At 33.7% G+C, this 16,328-nt stretch overlaps 1 protein-coding gene across 3 annotated transcripts; it reads left to right on the top strand.

The window, feature by feature from the left end:
* Positions 1-2,782: 2,782 nt before the first annotated feature.
* Positions 2,783-16,290, top strand: LOC114243043 (uncharacterized). Of its 3 annotated transcripts, none has more exons than XM_028174407.2 (17): positions 2,783-3,015; positions 3,631-3,762; positions 4,017-4,217; positions 5,114-5,197; positions 5,563-8,382; positions 8,791-8,883; positions 9,690-9,923; positions 10,230-10,343; positions 11,093-11,197; positions 11,848-11,955; positions 12,047-12,130; positions 12,519-12,620; positions 13,723-13,812; positions 13,898-13,984; positions 14,862-14,975; positions 15,232-15,302; positions 15,425-16,290. In XM_028174407.2, the coding sequence occupies exons 1-17, from the start codon at positions 2,991-2,993 to the stop codon at positions 15,893-15,895; spliced, it is 4,935 nt and encodes a 1,644-aa protein (XP_028030208.2). In that variant the 5' UTR covers positions 2,783-2,990; the 3' UTR covers positions 15,896-16,290. The 3 variants fall into 3 exon arrangements, with proteins under 3 accessions (XP_028030208.2, XP_089592901.1, XP_089592902.1); XM_089736775.1 differs by having other exon boundaries at positions 8,791-8,889; XM_089736776.1 differs by lacking the exon at positions 8,791-8,883.
* Positions 16,291-16,328: the final 38 nt, after the last annotated feature.

Genomic DNA, 16,328 nt, shown 5'->3' with positions numbered 1-16,328 from the left:
AATAGTAAGGCACTTAATTTTGTATTATTAAAAATTTAATTATTTTCAATATTAAAAAAAGTTTTGCGCCGGTTAAAAAGCATTCTAAAAATCGTTAATTCATTTTGTATTACCATATTACCATTCTTATTACTGTTCTTCAGTATACAGATATGTACGGATTTTAATTAATGTCTTATTTTTAAATAGTATGGTTAAATGAAATACGAAAACGTCGGAATAAAATATATTTTTATTTTTTTATTATCCCTCCCCGACCCAGAATTCAATTTGCTCTAAAATATTTAGCTAAAAAATGAGAATGGTAAAATAGTAATCTATACTAATATATACATCTACAGTTGTTTTTACGGATGTTCCGTTATACTGGTGGTAGGACCTCTTGTGAGTCCGCGCGGCCAGGTACCACCGCCCTGCCTATTTCTGCCGTGAAGCAGTAAGTAATGCGTTTCGGTTTAAAGGGTGGAGCAGCCATTGTAACTATACTGATGTCTTAGAACTTATATCTCAAGTTGGGTGGCGCATTAACGTTGTAGATGTCTATGGGCTCCAGTAACCACTTAACACCAGGTGGGTGTGAGCTCGTCCACCCAACTAAGAAATAAAAAAAAATAACTCCTTAACCATGCATTCGATTGACTTGTAGATAATACATATACTCAATGGATAGTCTAATATTTATAGGAGTGTAGGACCCCCTACACCAGTTGCGGAGGCGTTAATGATGAGAATTTTTGTAGGGGTGCGAAATAATAATGTTAATTTTAAATGCCCAGCGAAGCGGATGAGTACAACTAGTTAAATATAAAATTCACAGTAGGAATCGTAGATACGTATGATAAGCGTACGCGGATTAGACCTTGTATTGTTCCGGGCTCCACGCCAGGTTCTAACGCAACCTGTATCTTGTACTATTCTTCTTTTTCCTTTACACTCTATCGTTGACGAATCACTAACAAATTTCGTCATCCCGATTCCCTATGATTATTTAAAAAAGTAAGTTAATGACGTCAAGGTAAATATAACCTATATGGCGCTTTTTTGCACTTTCGTGGTGGATTATGTTCAAAAACAATGTTCGATATATTCAATGTCTTTAATGTCCGGGGTCTCCACAGTGATTTCGACGTGGTTCCATCACCACTTATTAAGTGGTTACTGGAGCCCATGGACATCTACAACGAAAATGCGCCACCCACCTTGAGATATAAGTTCTAAGGTCTCAAGTATAGTTACAACGGCTGCTTCACCCTTCAAACCGAAACGCATTACTGCTTCACGGCAGAAATAGGCAGGGTGGTGGTACCTACCCGAGCGGACTCACAAGAGGTCCTACCATCAGTAATTCAAGAGGCCCTACCATCAGTAACATAAGAGGTCCTACCATCAGTAAGTCCTATCATCCTATCATCAGAATCCTGCTTTAAGGTCAATAAAAATTTGCTAAACAACAAATTTTTATTTGAAGTCTAAAATCTACTGCAGTATTAAGAACGAATTCGGATATTAAACCCTTCATATCATCTCCACAAGTAATTCGATCCGTTTTTTATTGTGGTGTAACGGCGGTTATTAGGTTATCGTATCTCGATAACCTAAAATGGCAACCACCCACTTTGAGAGTTAATTTCAAAGTATCAATTACATTAAATAAAGGCTGTCCTCCCAATCAATGTACTGAAAGAAGTAAACTAGATCACCATTATTATTATTTTGACTTACATATTTTCTGGTAACTTAAGGGGCTACTTCAGCTGCGCCCGACCGGGTAGATGAGCTCACGGGCTCAACGAGAATTTGCTAAGACTAGCCCTAGCAAAAACAGAGCTTCGCAGAATCTACGACCGAATCGGAATCGCGACCCTCTAAGAAGATCCGGCCAGAAACTCAGTGGGTTGTGTCTATGGATTTGTTCGCTCGTATAAATCTTCGTCGTAATCGACAAATTCGAACAGGACAGGGATTGGTGCTTGAAGGGCCTAAAAGCACCAAGAGTGGACCCGGTAGACAATACATTTTTAGGGTGAGGGCGGCTTTGCGTTGGTCTGTCGCCTGGGTCGGGTAAGAAATTAGCGACTGACACGATAAAAGGTTTATCCTGACGCGCCTATTTGTCGAAGTAAGGTCACCATATAACTAAATCTACTACTACTAAGTCTAGGGTATCGTAAGACCGAAGCCATGGTCTTTAGACGAAAAGTGTATTAAACGCCATGCTTCTTGCATCGTACCTATTCGTGAAATATTAATAGTGACTCTTTTAAGCTGCAACACGAACAGTTTAATGTTATGTAAATTATTTTATATATTTGGTCAATTTAGTCTTTCTTCAGTTTAATAATAAAGTAATGTAAATTACTGTGTTAACCTTTTATAATATTTATGAAACTGAATAGGTGTGGGAAAATAAAAAAAAAGCAACGCGTGATTTCTTATATGCTTTTGGTTTTAAAAGTCAATAATATACCATTATTTTACTTAGAAATTATCATATCTTTACCCATCGCTCCTTATTTAATTCTATTTCTTTTTTAAAATTCACTTCGACTCCGTAATTAATTTCAAATTAAACAGTTTCGTTTTATGGATTCCTTCCATTTCAGTTCCGGCCATTAAACAAAAAGTTTCGTAATTTGCCCAGGTCGGGTTTTCCCACCAAAAGAATAATAATTATGAAAGCATTCGGAACAAAATGGAATTCAGTAATTACACATTAAAATTCTCTGTGAATGGGAATCATTAAAAAGGGATCCTTGTTTGCAAAAAATCTACCGGAAATGCTTGATTTCGGTGTTGCCATGATCTGAGAGGGGACCGTAGGCACGCGTTAAATTTGATATTTGGAATTGACAGTTCACCCACCGCGTCGTAACAGCTGTTTTTAACCAACCCAAACGAATAGAAAGCACGATTTTGAATAGCGGTTGTATTTCTTGCACGTGTATTTAGTGTGTTTTAAATAAAAGCTATTTAAATAAAATTTTCAAACCATGGATGATGAAGGCGTTGTTAAAGGTAAGCCTTATTATTTAATGCGTCCATTTTACGTATTTAAGACTGGAAAGCGTGGGTAATGATTACCTCGTTATCAGCGATTCCAATGCCTATTTCCACGACGCCGTCTGATTTCAACCCCAATTAACGGATTTTTCTCAAGAAGAAACGTTTCTTTGAAGATAGTCTTGGCATATTAGATCGATTTACAACGTTACATGCGCGTTACTGCAAATATCCTATAATTTTTTTAAAGTCAGCACACCACAGTAAAATATATTGCGCAAGAATCAAGAATATTTTACATTGAAATATATTTAAAATTAAATTCCATATTTTTTCATTGTAAGATTATCATTAAATTACTTAATACTACTATTTATTTCTTCAACATTTCAACATTTATTATAATACAGTAATGTGTTTGAATGAAGCAACCAAACTACGAATACAGTTCTCTTCTCAGTCGTATGCATTCTTGGCAGAGTGGTCGTGGTCATCACTTCGGTTGGTGGCGCGCTTCACCAGACGTCGCCTTTCCTATATATTCCGAATACAGTTAGAAACTTATAAAGCCAAGCATGGGCCTGATTTCTATATATAATGCTACTAGAATTGTTATTAATTGATTCACAGCCCCTATGACTCGACTGAGAAGAAGATTATCAGTCGAAGCTGACGAAGTGAAGTCGCCGGTTGCTACGCCTACTAAAAAAAGAGGTGGTAGACTGGCCACAAAACCTCAACTTGATCTAATAGACGAAAATGGTAGGTACCTATTCGTGAAAATTGTAAACACAAAGCATCCCATATGTAGATGCTGCACATATATTTAATGTAAAAATTATAAATTCTACATTTAAAATAACTAAACAATTAAAATTTATTGTCAATTTTCACTCTAAAAAAATAGTATTATAACTTTTGGTTAAAACCAAATTATAACTGAACTGAAATAGACAATTTATGTTTTAATTTTACTATTTTGAGCTTCAGCTAATTGTAGTATTTTTTTATTCCAGCCACAGAAAATGTTCCAAAGAGACAAACTCGCAAAACTAAAGCTAAAGAGATAGTTGAAGCTGAAGTCTCAGAAGAGAAGACATTGACACCATCCAGACGTAGCGCTAGAATCCGCTCAAACACCAGTCTTATTCTTGAAACAACACAAACTATTGATTCTCCTAGGGCTAAAAGAGCAGTGAGACGTACTTCCCAAGTTGGTATGTTATATTTAATATTACATACTAGCTGACCTGGCAGACTTCGTAGTGCCTCAATCGATAAATAAAAGACCTATACTTTTGTATAAAATAAACTTAAAACAAACAAAAGGAATCCATCCGACGGGGGACACATCAAAGAAAAAACAAAATTGTTATTTTTATTTAATTCCGAGCATTTTCATATCTATCTATCTTTTAAACCTTCTCTGGGCTTCCACAAATAATTCAAGACCAAAATTAGCCAAATCGGTCCAGCCGTTCTCGAGTTTTAGCGAGACTAACGAACATCTACTAATGAATTCATTTTTATATATATAAATTACAATAGAAAAAAAAATCAAATAAGTTTAAAAGAATTTAGATATGTCTCATAAACTACCGCCTTCGTTGATGTAAACTAAACAAACATTTTAGTGTTTTTTTTTTGTATCTGTTCAGAAAAATACTATAGTTATTCCATATTCCATATGTCATTCCATATAATATTGAATATGATGTTCTTTTTAAATGAATGAGCTCACATGAAACTTGGTATTAGGTGACTATGGGAACTCATAGACATCACAGTGTGAATGCTGTCACCCACCTTGAAAGATGAGATCTAAGTGTCAGTAAACAGTGTAGAGGAGGTCCCAACCTCTCAAATTAGACTGCATGACTTCTTTGATGTGTGGCTTGCAATAATCCCTACCACTAGTAATGGGTGTAATAATGCTTCAACCAATATAATTAGTAGTAACATTGATTATGGGAACATCTAAATGTATTTCTTGGATGAGTTCTACTCATTATCTTGGATGTGTAATTTTTGGTACTCAAAAAAGAAAAGACTGGCAGTTACTGTAATCTTCAATTGTAACTTAACTTTCGTTATAAGATATTCTTAATTTTAGGTAGTGATAGTGAAGCGCCATTAACGCCTGCTAGGCAAACTAGAAGAACAAGAAAGGATTCATCATCAAGCATCGACAAGCCAGGTTTATATTTTTTTCTATTTTTATGTGTTGTCAATTGTAATGAGGCTGTCTACACAAACAAAAAGATTTTGTGGGAATTAGATGGATGGATTGTAAGGAACTAAATGAGCTAACTTAACAGACATATTGTGTACGATCTTTTGACCAGTTTCATGAAGATTCTTACTTGTGCTCCAATGAATTTCTTGTGTGATTATTAATTTTGGATCTAAATTCTATTGAACCCCCTTGATATAGGGTATCTTTCTTGACTGTTTAGAATGCTATAAAATATATTTCGTAAAATACCTTTTAACAAAAATATAATTTGAACAATTTAATAGAAAAAGAGAGAAATAACTATTAATTCTTATCTTTTTTTATAGTGGAAAGAAAAGTTAGTACACCACACACTGGTAAAGTAACAGAAGTGATTGGGGAAGAGCCAGAGTTTAGTGCTGATATATTTGAAATCAATGATACTTCAGCGAGAAAGAGTCCTAGGCTTAATAACAGTAAAAGTGAAAACACTATGCCTCTTCCTGAAAATAATAACATTAAATCTGACGAACTTGATTCTTCTAATGATAAAGACGTGAAATCAAATAATGAAGAAACTATTGAAAAGAAACAAAACAAAAATAAAAACATAACATTGACAGAAGAAAATGATGCTTTGGTGAATGCTTCTAGTGTTAATCTAATTAAAAATATGGATACTAAAAAGAAAAATATCTTAGATTTGAATAAAACCACTTCTGTACTAGAACAAAAAAGTGGTTTTAAAGCAAATAGACACAGAACGAAATCATTGACATCAATTCCTGTTTCTCAGACAAATGATGAAAACTTTTTCAGTGATAACGAAATAGTTAAGAAAAAAAAGAAAAACCGCACGTCAATCATAGATCAAGGAGATAATGTGTCAGGCTTAGATAATGAACCAAAGAATACATCATTAAATAAAGTTTTATCAAGTAAGAAAATTACTAGCGATAATAATGACGACTCAAAATGTAATACACTGAAACTAAACAAATCAATTAACATTAATACTGAAACCAGCAACACAGAACTCTACCAAGATGATTGCCTAACTGGAAAAACGAAGGAATCTAAAAAACTCACAAGAAATCTTTTTGATAAATGCCCTGATGAATTACAAACCCAAATATTTGTAGTAGATTCTGACACAGACAGTATAGGCAAGGTAAAAGAAAACAAACTAGATACAGACGATCAATGTGTCCCAGTTATAGATCATGCATCAGAAAATATTGAAAATCTAAGTTTAAAAAGAAATGACAGTTGTGAACCAATGGATGTAGATGAAACAATTCCACAAGATATTACATTTAAAGAATTTAATGACCATGAAAACACAAAAGAAAAAAGGCGTAAATCATCGCTTAATTTATCATCCAAGAATCTTCAAGTCACCGAAAGTTCGAGTAGAATAAACCGGAAATCAACGTCTCAATCAGAGTCACAAATAATAGACAAAATACCAAATGAAAATAAAAGCACTTTAATATTATCCCATTTAAAAGAAACTTCCCCAAATGTTATGAAAAATATGACAGAATCGCCCAAAGGAAACAATAATCAACAATTACCAAATACATCTGATTTTGTTAAAGCTGCAGATGCCGACAACAAAAATAAATCGTCAAATTATTTGACAAGTACTCCACTACAGCAAAAATCCTTCAAAAAACTAGGAATGCAAATTGATACTTCAATTATAAGCCCTAAATCCAGTAATAAGGAAGAAAACTTAAGAGACGCTAATAAGGATTCAAGATCAAATTCATTTTCAAAATCAAACGTAAGCAAAAGTAACATGTCTAAGAAATCAAACAAAACAACAGTTTCAAATAATTCAGATTCCTCAGATGAGAGTGAATGTGAAGAGGAAATATCAAAGCCTAGTAAATTTGTTGATTATGAAGCAGCAGAAGCACATAAAAGCTACGAATCAGGCGAAAGCCAGGATGAAGATGAACGACAGTATGAACAGGAAAATGAGATAATAGAAAAAGGAGAAACTTTAGAAACTGAAGATGAAATCTCAGATGACACTGATTACGAAAAAGATTCCTTTGTAGTTAGCTCTGATGCAGAAGATGACCAGTTATTAAGTGGATCTGGAGATAATCTTTCTATGAGTGACAATGAGTTGAAAATGACCGCGAAATCTAAACAAAAATACAATGAACGTAAATTAAAAGAACAAAAAACAGCATCAAGAGAGATGTATGAGGCACGACATAAAATAAATAATTCTGACAAAATACTTGACGGATCCACATCGAAAAAAAACAAACGTCAAAGATTAGATTCGTCAATGTTGATTTCTGATGAAAATGATTCTAATAGTACCGATAAACAACCAAGAGGCAAGAAAAACAAACATCAAAGAATTGATTCCAGTCAGGACATTAGTATTGATAAGTCTGAAACAAGCATGACAAAGAAAAAGAATACACGTATATCAACATCAGCAATTGAAGACAATGATTATAAAGAAAACCAAACCGAAATGAATAAGTCTAATAATGAAATAGAAACAAGAGTTTCAGATAATTTAAAATCTAAGGATGATCCACTATATATACAGATCAAAGAAGAACCAAAAACACCACAAAAAATGAATTTGTCTGTAGTTAAAATTACAGATAGCATTGAAGAAGTACTTGTTGATGAAAATGACACCTTACTAAAAGGCATCGAAACTTCGGATCCTCTGCAAGATACTGAATCACACGACGAATCAGATTCAAGTACCAACGAAAAAATTATGAATAGTTACAATACCGTTCTTGAAGAACTTCAAAATAAATCAAAAAAAATCAAATTGTTTGACACCTCATTGAATGAAAACAAAAAGACGAAAAAAGTCAAAGAACCCATTATTGAAGAACTAAATCTTACTAAACCCAAGCATAATGTTAAAGACAAGAACTCAAAGAAAAATAAAGCCGAGAAATCTGAATACAATAAGAAAAATGATAACAGTCGACTCTGTGAGGATGATACAGCATCCGATTCAATTGATATGAGATTACTTTTCCCGGAAGATAGCAATGACAGTGAGCTAAGTGAAGTTAAAAATAATCAAGATCAACATAAATCTATAAGCCCAGCACCGGATTTCATTCCTCTGAAAAAAACCGAAGCTCAAACTGATATCAGCGTAAAAAATGGTAAACAAAGTTAATTAATAAATATATAAATTCATTTACCAAATTTATACACAGAAAAAGGGTTAGACAGTCGACTATCTCATATTAAGATACCAGTCACAATATTTTCCAACTTACAACAACATACAATATTTTACAGTGGTTCGAATGCGGGAAATCAAATTAAAAGAATATGTTGAAAGTAATCAATGTAGCTTCAACATTTTCAAAAGTCCAAAAATTCTTAAAACAATGCAACACAAAACATCCAAATATTAATGATTCGTTTAGTTTGGCATCATCAATTATTGGTAGGATCAGAAATATTAGTATTTATTAACCAGCTAACCCTTTTCATATAAATGTATATATATTATAATTTTCCTTTTACAAGATGTACGAAGTTAATATAAATCTCTTCTATTTCAGAATCTGTGTCAAATGTAGACACGAAAGATGTATCATTAAATACTAGTAAAAAAAAGCGGATATCTTTGCAAAGTCAAGTTGCAGAGACTGCAAGTAAGGGTTAATTATATAATACATATAATAAAAAGTAATATAATAATTAATTTATTAATATTAGTGTAGTTAAGTAATTTAAGTCGTCGCGGCCTAAAGGATAAGACATCCGGTGCATTCGTCTTCAGCAATGCACCGGTGTTCGAATCCCAGGCGGGTACCAATATTTCTAATGAAATACGTACTCAACAAATGTTCACGATTGACTTCCACGATGAAGGAATAACATCTATACTAATATTATAAAGAGGAAAGATTTGTTTGTTTGTTTGTTTCGAATAGGCTCCGAAACTACTGGACCGATTTGAAAAATTCTTTTTCCATTAGAAGCCGACATTGTCCCTGATGAACATAGGCTACTTTTTTTTACTTTTTATTTTATTTTATTTTTTTGGTTTCATGTGTGTTTTAATGTTTCCGAAGCGAAGCGAGGGCGGGTCGCTAGTCGTGTAATAAAAAACAAACCCGCAAAATTATAATTTGCGTAATTACTGGCGGTAAGACCTCTGGTGAGTCCGCGCGGGTGGGTACCACCACCCTGCCCATTTCTGCCGTGAAGCAGTAATACGTTTCGGTTCGAAGGGTGGGATAGCCGTTGTAACAATACTTGAGACGTTAGAACTTATATCTCAAGATGGTGGCGGATTTACGTTGTGGATGTCTATGGGCTCCAGTAACCACTTAACACCAGGTGGGCTGTGAGCTCGTCCACCCATCTAAGCAATAAAAAAAAATTATATTACGATATTCCTTAATAATCTGTTAAAATTTGTAAACCTATTTGAGAAAATAACATTTTCTTTTAGATGATCAAGATCAATCGTTTAATTTCATTATTGACACAGTCGGAAACAAATCTGGCAACCAATTAAATATTTCAGTTCAGAACAGTGATAAGAAACAAAAAGACAAACGCAAAATCGTCACAGTGGATGACGAATCAGTCATTTCGATAGATAGCCTCTTTTCTAGCTGTAAAAAGAAAAATAAGAAAACCTATTTTAACAATGACGATGAAAATGAAGATGTTGCGGGAATATGTAAGTTTAATTTATTCCATTTTATTATAAATAAATATACTTTGGTTCTAGCCACAATAATACAGGGTGTAAAAAAAAACCTTCTCGATGCGAAGCAATAATACTTGAAAACGATTAATTTAATAATAAAATAAATAGAGTGAAGACACTGTTTTTATTGTATTATCATTATCAAGAATCACTGCACTGATACTGCCAGTTACTAAGACGTTTACGAAGACTTTTCGCTTCCGCCAGATAATTATTTTATTAACAAAACTATAATAATAGAAATACCTATATATATATATTATTTTTCCATTGCAGCTGTCATCCCATCAGACAATACCACTCCGAAAATTGAGAAGAAGAACAAGAAAGGGAAAAAGTCCTTAGATATTATGCAAGATGTTGCATCTACAATACACTCTGAAAACGAAGGTACACATTATTTAACATTTGTTTATTCCCTCTGGGGGCAGAATAGCATGCGGCATACAATGTCATGGTCGCTCATGAAATCATACCTCCCGAGTGTGAGATACTCCTCATACCTCACTCTAGAACATGTCATAGCACTCAGGAAAGGTCGAGTGAAAAAGTCCAAAACAGAAAAATATGTGGTAGTTTGATCTTTCAAAAATATTTGAGAACCCCCTAAATTAGGTGAAAACAGTAGCTCTAGATATTTTCTAGCCATTCCTAGATATTCATAATATGAGGACGGTGCCATGGTAAAAACTAGTTGACGGGATCATCTCGGAACAATCAGAATATTCCCTCTGAAACATAAAGTGCAAAGCACAAAGAAAACCGATGTCGCTCCACATGTTTCGGACTGACTTGCTTAGTCCCGATAGAAATTCAATAGAAGATTTTCAATTTGAATATTGAGGACAAAAAATATCTTAAAATAATTTAAAAAAGTATTCATATTGTTAATTTATACATTAAATATCCACCTGTTTATTTTGTAAAAAACTCCAAAATTTATAAATTTTAATCATAATGTTTGTATCCAATTTAAAACGAAATAAAATCTCATGATGCAATATCTGTATAGGTCTAATCAGACATTGGCTCATTGAAATGTAGTCTTATTTAACAATTTAATCTATATTAGATATGAAAGTTCCCTATGTGTCAGAATATAATTTAGAACTTAAAAAAATGTATTCTTAACATTACAGATATTCCTAATTCGGAAGAAGCCAGTGCCAAGCCCAAGAATAAAAAGAATAAGAAATCGTTGGATTCCATTGGAAATATTTCAGCTACCCATTCTGAATGTGAACGTAAGAAAATCGTTGATGCATAATACGCTACTAAACCCCTTAAAGAGTTTACTAGTAAAATATAATGTTATATACATAAGTCTCACAACAAACAACAACAACCTGAATTTATATATCTGTCCCAAAGCAATCATGCATTCTGGTATAAATTGTACATTAATATTTTTAACTAAACCTGCCTGGGTTTCCAAAATAGTGTGGGCAGTGGCAGTCCAATTTAAATTTCGTGAGTGGCGCGATTAGGGTTATGTTGTCCACGCTCTGATAGCAACTAAACTAGAGATGGGTCCTGAGCGCCTTCACCCATATAGTCCGATAAAAAATCTTGCCTAGATATATTCTGGCTGTAACTGACCTACAGTACGCCGGCCAGTGGTAACCAAACCAGGAACTTGGATCTGAGTTTCTCGCCGGATCTTCTCAGTGGGTCGCGTCTAGGGTCAGTGTTAGAAACACTCCGGTTTGAGCCCCGTAAGCTCACCTACACACGTTAGGGTGAAAGCTGAAATAACCTCTCAAGGCTATCAGCATAAGGAGGGGAAAAAAAGTGCTGATACATATTATGTTTTTTTTATTGTGTCTTCAGTGTGTTTGATGAAATGAGCTCTGGAATGATAAATTTGTATTATTAAAGTATTTTTCCATTACAGCAAACCTCTCTCAAAATAATGAAGTTTCAATTACAAGTAGTAATAGTAAAAAGAAAAAGAACAAAAATCTAAATACTTCTCAGGATCTAACACAAAGCTGTACCACTGGTGAGTGTCTGTTCATTTAACTTTCCTTAAAAATGTATTTATTCTAAAATAATACATACGTTATCATGAACATAAATATTAATTATTGCAGGTGAATCTCCAGAGGAATTCGTCCAAAGCAACGGAAATGACAAGAAACGTTCTTCCCTTAATAAATTACAAAACACAAGCGAAGGTAAAATTTAAAAAAGTTTTAGACTGTTTGTTGAATAAGAAGTCGTAGAGGCCTTAAGGATATTAGTTCTTTCTTTAAATAGCTAGTGAGCATCGAAATGATTGGAAAATAAAATAAAATATTAAATTTGAAATTTAGATTTAAAATTCATTCTTTTTTTTCTGGAATAAACGAGTATAGGTTTGTTTTTTTGAGGCCGTTCTCGGTAGGGGTAGCTCAGCGTGTAGTGGAGGATTAGGGAACCACTTAAAACTTGGCGCAGTTAGCCTTGGCGTTATAACTCTATTGGTGAGAAGTCACGGCAGTCTCGGACCTAATCTTCCGCAACGGTGGAATAGCAACCCTGCTCATAACTGGAATGCTAAGAGTAAATGCTTATTTATTTCAGGAAATGAGAACATCGAAGATAATCCAGCTAAATCCAGTGGCGGTAAAAATAAAAATAAAAATAAACCAGTTCATGATTTATCTGGTACCCAAATTGAAGAAAGTAAGTGATATTTTTTTTAAATAATTCCATTTAAATTCTCTTTAAAGCACGGAATATGATCAAAAATATTTAGTTGTTTACTAATACTTTTCGCACTAAATAAAATGTCTATAAATCTGAATGTTAATATTCGGCTCTGCTATTACTCATATGACCCTAGCCTCTTCCTACTTTCCGGTTTACGTCTATGGTGGCACTATCCTCACGTATTTTCCTAGATAAATCCCAAATTTCTTACTATAGGTACTCCCTCGGTACGAGAATTATTGCTCTCACTGATCCTGTCCATAATCCTGTTTTTCCTTCCGAGACCCCACCTATGAATCGTAAGTCTCAAGTGGGCAGCATTATACATTTCTGAGTGTTCGTAGACTCCAATAACTGCTCAAAATCAGATCACTCTTGAGAATATCAGCTTATATTAGCTAGTAGGATAAAATCGTGTGGTTAAGGATTATCTTTAAGGATTCTGATTAAATTGATATCGTTGTAACCTTTCAGATTCAGTTCTACATCAATATGTCTTGAAAACGTTGACTTTTAAGTAGAAAATACAATATATACAATTTTTTTTTATTGCTTAGATGGGTGGACGAGCTCACAGCCCACCTGATGTTAAGTGGTTACTGGAGCCCATAGACATCTACAACGTAAATGCGCCACCCACCTTGAGATATAAGTTGTAAGGTCTCAGTATAGTTACAACGGCTGCCCCACCCTTCAAACCGAAACGCATTACTGCTTCACGGCAGAAATAGGCAAGGGCGGTGGTACCTACCCGCGCGGACTCACAACAGGTCCTACCACCAGTAATTACGCAAATTATAATTTTGCGGGTTTCAATTTTATTACACGATGTTATTCCTTCACCGTGGAAGTCAATCGTGAACATTTGTTGAGTACGTATGTCATTAGAAAAATTTGTACCCGCCTGCGGGATTCGAACACCGGTGCATCGCTTCAACACGAATGCACCAAACGTCTTATCTTTTAGGCCACGACAACTTCATTGATTCAACAACATCATGATATTTGGGTGGATAATGTTCTGAAGGGCTTTTTGTGTTTTTTTTTATATTTTATTTGCACCTTTTCGTTTCAGTTGATGCTAATTCTGATGACGATGCACCTTTGGAGATTTCATTTAAATTTAACAAAAACGATAACCAGGAGCCACAGTGTCAAGAAATCGGTATGTACATATTAATTCAAAACTATAAGTAAGTATGTTAAAAAACATTATTGTGAATCACACTCTTCGATTGTCTATTTTTCAGATGAAAATACCATTCAAGGAAGTGAAGGTAAAAAATCGAAAAAGCGCAAACGTAAACCCTCCAAAAATGATCAAGAAGCTGTACATGGTTAGTTTTTGTTGATGAAAACTTTTACTGTTGAACCAGCTGATTTTAGACAAACGGATCTCTGTAAATCGAGGATATGGAGTCTTGCGCGTGTTCTGAGAAATACCACCGGCATCATTCCGGCTTATCTAGTTTATTCTAATTAAAACTGCTTTTACGGTTTAATCTCGCATATTTTTTTTGTCTTTATATTAATTCTGACATTCGAATGCTTAACAGCTTTCGTGATGATGGTGGTGATGAACGAGGTGGTCAGTAGGAGAAAATATAATGACAATGATACAATGACGAGATTAAACCATAAAATAAGTTTTGTATTTATTATAGAAGTTCTATGGTCTAGAGAAGATGATAGTAGATCAAGCAGCGACTAATATGATGATTTTACTGGGCGTTGAAGATTGCAAGTTTTTATAGATGATAGTAGAGGCTTTGAATTTTACATACAGAAATTACATTACTACTCAGATATCAATTATTTGCATCAGTTTGACTAAAAGGACTGAAAGAGCCTGAATGGCGCGATGCCGAGCCTTATGAGAAGATGCGATTGTGTGTCACCGACACGCACATTTTTATCTCGAACCGGTTAAGTTTTCCAGTTTGATGTATCCGTTTTACAATATAATTCTAATTTCAACCTCACGTCTCAAGTAGCGGCATTCATGACGTAATAAATATATACATACATATATATAAACTTCGAATAGCTGGAGGCAGGTGGGTTATGAGCTCATCTGCTGTGAGATACGCCAATTATAAGCATTATGTAAAACGGCATTTTCTAAAATGTCTTGATTTTACCAATATGATATTAAGAATAACGAACGAATAACAGTTAGTCTCATAATAATATCTCAGTTTGTTTATTTTATAGAAATCGAAAAAGATGTAAATGAAAAGCCAATATCAGAACGCTTTACACTAGAGGAGAACAAAAAGAAAAAACGTAAATTAGTACAGGAAAATCGAAATGTGCCTGAAAACAAAGGTAAATGAAGGTTACAAAGAAACTTATAAAATATTTAATACAATAATTGATTTTTTTTAAACAATTATTCATAATTGAAATACTTCACTACTCGCAAAATAATCACACATGTGAACTGACCTTAAACAAATATCTAAAACAAAATAGGTAACTAATAGACTGATAGTTTTTTTTTTTTCAAAGACAACATTTCTTTAATGTATAGTAACATTACATTACATTAGGAAAAATAATTATTGGTTTATTGTATTTGTAGATGAATCTGAAAACAAAATGAACAAGAAGCGGAAAGCAAGAGATGATGATATTGCAGATTACAAAGCAAAGGTTTGAATAAAATAATTGATTTGAAATTATTTCGATCCTTGAGTGCACAAAATACTTTTCACAAACTATTAACAGATAAGTAGATTTATATTTAAATTGTGGTATTTAATTCTCTGTTTTAGGTTTTTAAAGGAAACTGTTTCGATAAAGTTACTGTAACGCGCTTACCTACGCACATCCTCGCTCAATTAGGCGATAAACCGAATAAAGAGAACTGTACAAAAGTGAAGAAACCAAACTTAATATCAACTACAAATTTCGTTGTCGAAGAACGTAAAGTTAGAAGAAATAAACCGTCAAATTATTTAGAAGAAAGTGTCTATCTCAACGACTCGCAAGTAACACAAAAATCTAAAGGGAAGCTGAAGAAACCAAAAGTATTACCATTTATACCTACAGCCTCAACCTCGGATGCTGGATTCACAACGAGCTTTAAAATAAATGTTTTGCCGCAAGACACAAAATTCGTGGCACAGACCAACAACATTAACAATTTTAAAGACCAGATTTTGGCAAAGCATAAACTAAAAAAATTCCATACTTTTGAAACATACAAAAATCAACGGAATCGTAAAGTTGCTAATTATTTTTGAACTAATTTAAAAGTAACGTCATTCACATAACATGACTGCCGCCTGTTAAACGATTCCAAGTATAATGTGTACATGTTTGTTTGTAAGATACAAGCTAAGGCTATTTAAGAAACTTGCAATTTATTGTTAAATGATCCTTCTGTTTGTTTTGTTAAAGCATAACTCTTTACAGTGTCTACGTGATAAACATAAAAAGTGTCATTATTACCGTTTTAAAACCTACATGAATTTGATTTTACCCGCCATATTGCAAAATTCGTCACTAGGGGCGCTGACCAAAATCAAAATGGTATCGCCCATGTGTATTTCTGTGTTTCATGTGTTTTTATTTACTGGATACTTTTCATTCTCGTTTAATAATAAAAAAATCCCATATATTTTATTTATTTTTGTAAGCGTTCTTTTTATTTTAATTATAGACACCTATTAAAAA

This window comes from Bombyx mandarina, chromosome 22, assembly GCF_030267445.1.
Source record: "Bombyx mandarina strain Sakado chromosome 22, ASM3026744v2".
NCBI lineage: Eukaryota > Metazoa > Arthropoda > Insecta > Lepidoptera > Bombycidae > Bombyx > Bombyx mandarina.
This window is presented reverse-complemented; position numbering and strand designations above follow the sequence as displayed.

Coding starts and splice junctions, on each gene's coding strand:
- LOC114243043 (XM_089736775.1), top strand. CDS start 2,991: ATGGATGATGAAGGCGTTGTTAAAG. Junction 8,890..9,689: donor TGCAGAGACTGCAAGTAAGG/GTTAATTATATA, acceptor ATTTTCTTTTAG/ATGATCAAGATCAATCGTTT. Junction 12,131..12,518: donor ATTACAAAACACAAGCGAAG/GTAAAATTTAAA, acceptor TATTTATTTCAG/GAAATGAGAACATCGAAGAT.